This window comes from Verticillium dahliae, genomic scaffold (genome assembly GCF_000150675.1).
Source record: "Verticillium dahliae VdLs.17 supercont1.23 genomic scaffold, whole genome shotgun sequence".
NCBI lineage: Eukaryota > Fungi > Ascomycota > Sordariomycetes > Glomerellales > Plectosphaerellaceae > Verticillium > Verticillium dahliae.
The window spans coordinates 150,641-160,478 of record NW_009276931.1 but is presented as its reverse complement, the minus strand read 5'-3'; the positions used below and the strand labels follow the sequence as shown (position 1 = coordinate 160,478).

Genomic DNA, 9,838 nt, shown 5'->3' with positions numbered 1-9,838 from the left:
CTTACCAGCTTCCTCTTCACCCCTCTTCCCTTCTTCACGACGCTCCTTCCCCCCTCCCTTCTTCTCCCCCCTTCCCAACCCCACTATAATAATACTCTTAATATCCACACATCACAAGTATCGCTGGACAGAAGCAACGGTACAGAGGGAAAGAAGGTGAAGATAACACCAACCGAAACACCACCCCAACGGCATCCGTGGCGAGCGACTTGTCGCAACCGAATTCGCCCACCATGTCCGTCCCGGGGATCAACGGTATCCCTACGAATTATGACGGTACCGCCCAGGGCACCGGCGTGCCTGTCACCGACCGCCCAGGCCACGCCGAGCTCGAGCAGGATGTTCACGACACCACCGCCACGCGCGCTACCTCGCTGACCGAGGTCGCCCACAGCGACACGACGCGTCGCGAAAAGTCGAGCCCCGTCAACGGCGACGCCGTCGAGGCTGAGGAGCCCATCGACGACGATTCCGAGATGGAGCGCCGCTCTTCCATCGTCCAATCCCTGGCGCGCAAGTACTCCCACACATCTCACAAGCTCCCCGCCGGCACCAACCCCTTCCTCGCCGCCCAGCAGGAGGACTCGTTCCTGAACCCTGCCTCGGCCAACTTCAGCGCTCGCAGCTGGGCCAAGGCCGTCGTCGAAATGGTCAATGCCAACGGCCAGGGTTTCCGCAAGGCAGGTGTCGCTTTCCAGCACCTCAACGTCTACGGTTTCGGCCAGGCCACCGACTACCAGAAGGATGTCGCCAACATCTGGCTCTCTCTCGCCGGCATGGCCCGCTCTCTCGTCGGTGGCGGCCAGAGGCGCATCGACATTCTGCGTAGCTTCGACGGCATTGTTCGCAACGGCGAGATGCTCGTCGTCCTCGGCCCCCCTGGTTCTGGCTGCTCCACCTTCCTCAAGACGATTGCTGGCGAGATGAACGGTCTGCACTCGGATCAAAGCTCCTACTTCAACTACCAGGGCGTCACCGCCAAGGAGATGCACACGAACCACCGCGGCGAGGCCATCTACACTGCCGAGGTCGATGTTCACTTCCCCCAGCTCAGCGTTGGTGACACGCTCACCTTCGCCGCTCGCGCTCGTCAGCCCCGCCACCTGCCCGAGGGCCTCAACAAGAACGACTTCTCCTCGCATCTCAGGGATGTCGTCATGGCCATGTTCGGCATTTCGCACACCGTCAATACCCGCGTCGGCAACGAGTACATTCGTGGTGTCTCTGGTGGTGAGCGCAAGCGTGTCACCATTGCCGAGGCCGCGCTGTCTGGTGCCCCTCTCCAGTGCTGGGACAACTCGACCCGTGGTCTCGACTCTGCCAACGCCGTCGAGTTCTGCAAGACCCTTCGCCTCGAGACGGAGCTGTTCAACACCACAGCTTGCGTTTCCATCTACCAGGCCCCTGGCAGTGCCTACGACCTGTTCGACAAGGCCACCGTTCTGTACGAGGGTCGCCAGATCTTCTTCGGACGTGCCGATGAGGCCCGCCAGTACTTCGTCGACCTTGGCTTCTACTGCCCGCCTCGCGCCACGACGCCTGATTTCCTCACCTCCATGACCAGTCCTCAGGAGCGTATCGTGCGTGACGGGTTCGAGGGCCGCACCCCTCGCACGCCCGACGACTTTGCCACCGCCTGGAGGAACAGCCCCAACTACAAGGCCCTTCAGGCCGAGATTGAGGAGTACAAGACGCAGCACCCTCTCAACGGCCCCGACGCCGAGGCTTTCCGTGCCCACAAGCACGCCCAGCAGGCCAAGGGTCAGCGTGTCAAGAGCCCCTTCACCCTCTCTTTCATGCAGCAGGTGCAGCTGTGCCTGTGGCGTGGCTGGCAGCGCCTCATCGGCGACCCTTCCATCACCGTGGGTTCGCTGATTGGCAACACTGTCATGGCCCTCATCATCGGCTCCGTCTTCTACAACCTCCAGGACACCTCCGCAAGCTTCTTCCAGCGCGGTGCCCTTCTCTTCTTCGCCCTGCTCATGAACGCTTTCGCCAGTGCTCTCGAAGTAAGTTGCCCCAAGCACCGTACGCCCTAGAGATGGAATGCTAATGAGCGATGTAGATTCTGACCCTGTACGCCCAACGTCCCATTGTTGAAAAGCACAGTCGATACGCTCTATACCATCCCTCTGCCGAAGCCGTTGCGTCCATGCTTGTCGACATGCCGTACAAACTGCTCAACTGTCTCGTCTTCAATATCACGCTCTACTTTATTACGAATCTGCGGCGCGAGGCGGGTGCCTTCTTCTTCTTCCTGCTCATCTCGTTCTTCACGGTCCTGGCCATGTCTATGATTTTCCGCACGATCGCCTCCTCGTCGCGCACTCTCTCGCAAGCCATGGTCCCCGCCGCCATCCTGATTCTCATCCTCGTCATCTTCACCGGTTTCGTCATTCCCACGCCCTACATGCTGGATTGGTGCCGCTGGCTCAACTATGTCGACCCCTTGGCTTACGCCTTTGAGGCTCTCGTCGTGAATGAGTTCCACAACCGCAACTTCATCTGCACCAACTACGTTCCCTCCACCGACCCTGCCGCCGGCTACGAGAGTGTCAGCAACGACAACCGTGTCTGCACTGCCGTCGGATCCATTCCCGGCAATGACTTTGTCAACGGCGACGCGTACGCCTCGCTGTCTTTCGGATACGAGTGGGCCAACCGCTGGCGCAACTTTGGCATTCTCATCGCCTTCATGCTCGGCTTCCTCGTCGTCTACATGGTGGCCGCCGAGTTTGTGTCTGAGAAGAAGTCCAAGGGTGAGGTTCTCGTGTTCCGTCGTGGATACAAGCCTTCTGCCTTCAACGAGAAGCATGCCCAGGATGACCCCGAGGACATGGTCCGCGTCGGTCCCGTCACCACTGCTGAGCGCGCTCGCGTTGCCGAGAAGGGCCAGGACGCCGGCTTCATTCAGAGGCAGACCTCCATCTTCCACTGGAACAACGTCTGCTACGAGGTCAAGATTAAGAAGGAGACGCGCCGTATCCTGGATAACGTGGATGGTTGGGTCAAGCCTGGCACTCTGACGGCTCTGATGGGTGTCTCTGGTGCTGGCAAGACCACTCTGCTCGATTGTTTGGCCGACCGTACCTCTATGGGTGTCATTACCGGCGAGATGCTTGTCGACGGCTACCAGCGTGATACATCCTTCCAGCGCAAGACTGGCTACGTCCAACAGCAGGATCTTCACCTTGAGACTACCACGGTCCGCGAGGCACTCAACTTCTCCGCTCTCCTCCGTCAACCCGCCCACGTCCCCAAGGCCGAGAAGCTCGCCTACGTTGATGAGGTTATTAAACTGCTTGATATGGAGGAGTACGCCGAAGCCATTGTCGGTGTTCCCGGTGAAGGTCTCAACGTTGAGCAGCGTAAGCGTCTCACCATCGGTGTCGAGCTGGCCGCTAAGCCCCCCCTGCTGCTGTTCGTTGACGAGCCTACCTCGGGGTCTTGATTCGCAAACCTCGTGGGCTATCCTCGACCTTCTCGAGAAGCTCACCAAGTCGGGCCAGGCCATTCTCTGCACCATCCACCAGCCTTCTGCCATGCTGTTCCAGCGCTTCGACCGTCTTCTCTTCCTTGCCAAGGGTGGCCGCACCGTGTACTTTGGCGATATTGGCGAGAACTCGCGCCACATGATTGCCTACTTCGAGCGCATCAGCGGTACCACCTGTCCCGCCGAGGCCAACCCCGCCGAGTGGATGCTTGAGGTTATCGGTGCCGCCCCCGGCTCTCACACTGAGGTCGATTGGTTCGAAGCCTGGCGCCAGAGCCCCGAGTACGCCACTACGCAGGCCGAGCTTCAGCGTCTCAAGGATGAGCGTGCCCCTCAGGACCCGTCGTCCTCGAAGGAGGACACTGCCTCGTACCGCGAATTTGCTGCCAGCTTCGGAACCCAGCTCTACGAGGTCACCCACCGTGTGTTCCAGCAGTACTGGCGCACCCCATCCTACATCTATTCTAAGGCCGCCCTCTGCATCCTCGTCGCTCTCTTTATCGGATTCGTCTTCTTCGATGCCCCTAACTCGATGCAAGGTCTTCAGAACCAGATGTTTGCCATTTTCAACATTCTCACCGTCTTTGGTCAGCTCGTGCAGCAGACTATGCCCTACTTTGTTATTCAACGGTCCCTCTATGAGGTTCGCGAGCGACCTTCTAAAGTATATGGCTGGAAGATCTTCATGCTGTCGCAGATCATTGTGGAACTCCCCTGGAACTCCCTCATGGCTGTGCTCATGTACGTCTGCTGGTACTACCCTGTCGGCCTTCAGAACAACGCCATTGCCGCTGATCAGACCACCGAGCGTGGCGTCCTGATGTTCCTTTTCCTGCTCATCTTCCTCCTGTTCACCTCCACCTTCACCGACTTTATCATTGCCGGTTTCGAGACGGCCGAGGCTGGTGCCAACATTGCCAACGTCCTCTTCATGCTCTGCCTCATCTTCTGTGGTGTCCTCGCCAACCCCGATACGCTCCCTGGCTTCTGGATCTTCATGTATCGGGTGTCACCGTTCACGTACATTGTCGCAGGTATGCTGTCGGTTGCGGTTGCCAATACGAACGTTGTCTGCGCCGACAACGAGCTCCTCAGCATTGTGCCACCGTCTGGCGAATCCTGCTCCGATTACCTTGGCCCCTGGATGGAGCAGTTTGGTGGTTACCTCACCGACGCCACCATCAACTCGACCAGCGAGTGCCAGATGTGCACCATGGACAAGACAAACACCTTCCTGAACTCGCTCAACATTGACTACGCCGACCGCTGGAGAAACTTTGGCATCGGCTGGGCGTTCATCATCTTCAACGTCTTCGCGGCGCTGGGTCTGTACTGGCTGGCGCGTGTGCCCAAGAAGGGTGGCCTCTTCGGCAAGAAGAAGCAGGAGTAAGCTGGTCCCGATGAGGACAGAAAAAGACAGAAAAGCCACGCGGGCATAGACAGCCCCTTGGCACGTCATGAATGTGTTTTGTAGTCTCCCCAACATATATCCTGTCCATACTGTGTTTTCTTTTATTCATCATGTCCAGCTTCACCGGTCGTCTATATTGACTGGGTTGAAGGGCATGACGGCGTCTGGGTTGCCAGGAGAGGGCGTAGACTTGCATAGTCCTGCAACTTTTGCAGGCAGTGGATTTGACACGAGTAATAGATGCCAGTCAAAATGAAATCTTTCCATAACTTGCTGTCTGTCTTGGTGTCTGAGAGCACATTTTGTTATGAATGCCGCGTGCCCCTTCGGCTTGCTCGCTTTTTCGTATTCGAGGCGGAGCAGCCGACGGAGAATGCGCAGGAGTTCACGGCCCCCCTTTTTGAGATGAACTGTTCGTAGCGGCCACGGGGCGGCTCCGTTCCTCCAGATCGCGGTGGGGCGTTGTCATTGCGATGATTGGACAGTAGCGAAAGGGTCTCGACCTGTCGATGGTGGACATGCAGGGACTGGGAACGCGAGGGATCGATTACGAGGGTGCGAGCGTGTGCGGCTTCGAACTGTGTGCAACGGGGTGGCTCAGGCGTGGTAGATCCGACCTTCCCACCCGCAACTTGAATACGAACCCAGTCAGACGCCACACTGTGATCGCGCCCCCTTCGGGGATAGCGCGCATTGGAGTGCGTGAGTTTAATCGTTAAGGTTAATTGTTTGTGGTCACCGCTACCGTGTCGTTGAGACTGCGGTCGGGCCTTGTGGCTTTGCTTGCTGTCTCTTGTTTACTTTGACGTTCCCTCTCCGCCCCAGTTGGGAACAAGCAAGGTATTGGAGCTGGACTCGGTGTGGCGGATGGCCGAATTGAGAAGAGCATCGCCTTCGACAGCCGAGATTGAGAGTTCGTGAATGACGTTGGGCCTGGCGACTTGGGCTTGTTCGAGGTCTCTTGTCATGTCTTGGGGGCGCAGCGCTGGAGCGGGCTCGGCGGGCGGGCCGCGAGAGCAATCATTTCGGGATCAGAGCTCCAAGGTGGTCTCCCACTTGCAGCCTGACCGCTGTGCTGAGGATGCATGGAAACGACGGCGCGAGAGAAAAGATGACGTTGTAGAATGCTCATGTTTGTCGTTGTCTCGTGGACGAAGGCTGGCGGGAGGGGCCCCTGGAATGTACCGAGTACCTTAGGGTATCGGCCAGTGAGGGGCTAGTGCCAGGGGGGGGAGGGGTCGCATCTGGGTCGTCGTGGGGGAAGCTGGGATTTCATCGTTCCGACCCTGAGGTATTCGCACCCTTCTTTCGACGACGTCTGCTGCGACAAACGTCCGCAGAAGCACTGCGCACCACCGCTTCTCCCTCCATGCCGTGGATCGTCAATCGAAGTGGTCTTGCTGCTGTTTGACGCCGGCAGCTCCACGTGATGGGCGGTCCTGGCGAATAGAATGCTGCACAGCCCCGACGCCCAGACGCCAAGGGATGCCAAGGCTCTACCATGCCTTTTACGTGGTGCTGGGCATTTCCCACCGCGTCATCTCCCTGTCTCTTGCCTGGCTCTTTCCTGTCTCTTGCCTTTGGGGTGCCCTTTTCTGCTGCCCCTTCCTTGTCCGTGTCGCTCCCTCTTTCCCCTGAATCAGGCTTTATTTGTCTGCCTGAAGGTGCAGCCCGTGTCGCTCATGCCCCCGCCTCCCCTTACCCAAGTACACACCTCAGAGCAGCTACCACTCACGCCGCCACTACCTTAGCAAAAGGGGCCCGCCCCATCTTATTCCATCGCTCCTGTGCCTCTTCCCGCTTTCCTACAACTCTCCTTCCCCGGTGCATCCACGTTGAAGCAACCTCAGCACAACCTACCTTCAACACCCCAAGCTCTCCGTTGTCTGTCGTCGCTCTGCTCAGAGCCAGACGCTGCAACTGCCGTTCGCTTCCTCTTCTTCCTCCTCTCCTCCCTCGACACCCTTGCGACTCACCAACACGACGAGGGCCTTGTTTTTGTGACAAAACGCACCTTGAGTTCAGCGCCAACAGCGACTCGGACTCATTCACCCCTGACGGCTTTTTCCCGATTGAATCTGCATTTCCTCGACGACTGAACGACCTAGAGACGACGTCATTGTATTATTCGCATTTTCTCCTTGATCGGTCCTCCTTCGCCCACGGCCGCTGCGGCCTGCGCACCCACTCGACTGCTTTCACTCGACTGCTCTCATTCCCCTTCACACCATGTTCAACTCTCTCCAGACCGTCGCCCCAGCGGCGCTATTGGCCCTCAGCGCTCTGCCGTCCGCTCTGGCGCAGGGCTACTCCATAGATTCGGATGGTGTGTAGACGCGCTGTTCTACTCCCCGAGCTCCTCTTGCTGACCCGTACAGATGCAATCCGTGAAACAGCACGCACACTCGCGTACGACATGATGCTGTTTTATGAAGGCAACAAGACCGGCATGATCCCCGGTATTCTGCCAGGACCCCCAGCCGACGGAAAGGGCGATTACTATTGGTGGCAGGGCGGTGCCATGATGGGCACATATGTCGACTACTGGCACTTGACCGGCGACACGAGCTACAACGACGTCGTCCGCGAGGGCATGGTGCACCAGGTCGGCGACAACCGCGACTACATGCCCCTCAACCACACGGCCTCGCTCGGAAACGACGATCAGGGCTTCTGGGGCATGACGGCCATGCTAGCCGCCGAGAATAAGTTCCCCGACCCCCCCGAGGATCAACCCCAGTGGCTGGCCCTCGCCCAGGCCGTGTGGTCGACGCAGAATGACCGATTCGACGACCACTGCAACGGAGGTCTCCGATGGCAGGCCGTCTCCACCAACGCCGGATACAACTACAAGAACACCATTGCCAACGGTTGCTTCTTCAACATTGGTGCTCGCCTCGCGCGCTACACCCGCAACGATACCTACACCCAGGCCGCCGAAGAGACGTGGGACTGGCTCTGGGGGGTGAACTACATCGACCACGAGAACTGGCGTGTCTACGACGGTGGCCACATTGAGCACAACTGCACCGACATCAACAAGGCCACCTTCTCCTACAACATTGCCGTTCTGATGCAAGGCGCCGCGTTCATGTACAACTATACCGAGGACGCCAAGTGGCTCGACCGCGTTGAGAAGCTGCTGGACCGTTGCCTTACCGATTTCTTCCCGAGAGGTGTCGCTTATGAGGTTCCTTGTGAGAGGGACCCTGGCCGCTGCAGTGCTGACATGTTGACCTTCAAGGGATACATGCACCGCTGGCTCGCTGTTGTCACGCAGCTTGTTCCCTCGACAGCTTCGAAGATTCTGCCCGTGCTGCAAAACTCGACGCAGGCTGCTATAAGGCAGTGCACCGGTGGCGCCTCGGGCCGCGTGTGCGGCTTCTACTGGGACAGGGGCGAGTTTATCGACCCCGCTGTCGACAAGACGACTGGTGCAGGCGAGCAGATGAACGTCCTGGCCGCCGTTTCCTCGCTTCTCATCGCAGGCGCGAACTCGCCCACGACCAACGACACCGGCGGCACCTCGAGGGGAGACAGCAACGCCGGCAGGGACAGCAACCCGTTCCAGGACCCGGAGCCGATCACGACAGCGGACAGGGCGGGCGCCGGTATCGTCACTTTTATCATCCTGGCGAGCGGACTGAGCTCGTGGTACTGGATGAGCTTCTGGGACTAAGTTCTTCTCGAATCTGCTCTTCGCCCGCGAGATGCTCGCCGGCGTTCGACATGGGTCTGGGCTTGCAGGGACCAGGATGGTTCGGTACTCCATCGATGACGCGGATGGAAAGATGAGTTTTGCTTGCCGTTCGAAAAACCAGGACGGGGCTCCTTTTCTTGTCATTGCCAGCCGGGCCCGGATGGTCTGGCTGCTGGATATAGGGCTGGCGTTGTTGCTGCCGCACTGTCACGATATACTGGCTGTGGCCTTTTTCATTTTCACGGGCTTGTGGTGGGATGTTTGTAGCTGAATACAGTCTTTGACCTTTTGACAGTCGCGAAGTGCCTGAACATTGATGGGAGGCTGTGTACTGGAAATACTGTAATGCCACATGCTAGGACTGCTGCCTTGTTGAAGGATGATGAGATTATATGTTGTCAGATGATACAGATGCAACTGGCGACAACCTCCGTCCATGTTGTCCTGTAGTTCAAGGTGGTCCGGATGCTTCCAACCGATTACGGCCGGGTCACTTTCTGAACATCCCCTGTTGGCACACCACAGCTCTCAATCCATGAAACCAAGTACACAAAACTCGGCGTGGTATAAGTCTCTACCTCTCTACATCCCTATCATACACCCGTGCTTCTACAAACCCTCCCCAGTCCCGCTACAAAAAGTTGATCCCGACACCGACCTGCACGCCCTTGGTGCCGACCTCGCCGCGCCGCACGACGAGCGGCAGGCTAAAGTTGAGCTCGAAGCGCGCGACGGGGTGCGCGTACACGAGGCCCACGCCGGCGGCGACGCTCGGCGGGCCGCTGACGAGGTCGCCGACGGCGTGGGCGAGGCCGCGCGCGACGGAGGCGGGCGTCATGTCGGCGGATTGGCCCTGCCCCTCCCCCTGACGGCCCTGCTTGTCGCCGCCAGCAGCAGCTGAAGGCTTCAGGGCGACGAGGCGGCCGGCGTTGGCGAAGAGCTGCATGCGCAGGGCCGAGTCGGGACCGCGGTAGGGGAGGGGGAACAGGAGGTCGCGCCGGCGGCAAAGAGGTCCGCCGCTGACTGCGGTTGCGCTGTTGAGCCTGGATCCCTGGGGCAAAGGTCCTTGCCGGGCCGCAACGGATGGACTCAGCCCACCGATGGACCTATCTGCTTGTCCTATGGCTTGCCGATGGGTGGAGATACTCAATTATTCTGCCTGTCCGCAAACACTGCTGTCGGTCAGACTGGCATTTCCCAGCCGCATCATTATGCAGCCACCTGCGTTCAGGCC

At 58.9% G+C, this 9,838-nt stretch overlaps 3 protein-coding genes across 3 annotated transcripts in view; 2 read left to right on the top strand and 1 right to left on the bottom strand.

Annotated features, from left to right (window-relative positions):
- Positions 1-233: 233 nt before the first annotated feature.
- On the top strand, positions 234-4,883 carry VDAG_09104 (ABC transporter CDR4; the record flags this gene model as incomplete). Its single annotated transcript, XM_009655406.1, has 3 exons — positions 234-2,009; positions 2,066-3,424; positions 3,489-4,883. The coding sequence occupies 3 exons, from the start codon at positions 234-236 to the stop codon at positions 4,881-4,883; spliced, it is 4,530 nt and encodes a 1,509-aa protein (XP_009653701.1).
- A 2,250-nt stretch (positions 4,884-7,133) lies between these two features.
- VDAG_09103 (mannan endo-1,6-alpha-mannosidase DCW1) lies at positions 7,134-8,583 on the top strand (the record flags this gene model as incomplete). Its single annotated transcript, XM_009655405.1, has 2 exons — positions 7,134-7,230; positions 7,283-8,583. 2 exons carry the CDS (start codon positions 7,134-7,136, stop codon positions 8,581-8,583), a joined length of 1,398 nt encoding a protein of 465 aa, XP_009653700.1.
- Positions 8,584-9,235: 652 nt separating this feature from the next.
- VDAG_09102 (mitochondrial outer membrane beta-barrel protein Tob55) overlaps positions 9,236-9,838 on the bottom strand; it is a gene marked incomplete at both ends in the record, with an annotated part of 1,902 nt that continues 1,299 nt past the window's right edge. Inside the window, one exon of the mRNA XM_009655404.1 lies at positions 9,236-9,749. Within this exon, the coding sequence (XP_009653699.1) occupies positions 9,236-9,749 (514 nt within the window). The remainder of the gene's footprint in view (positions 9,750-9,838) is intronic.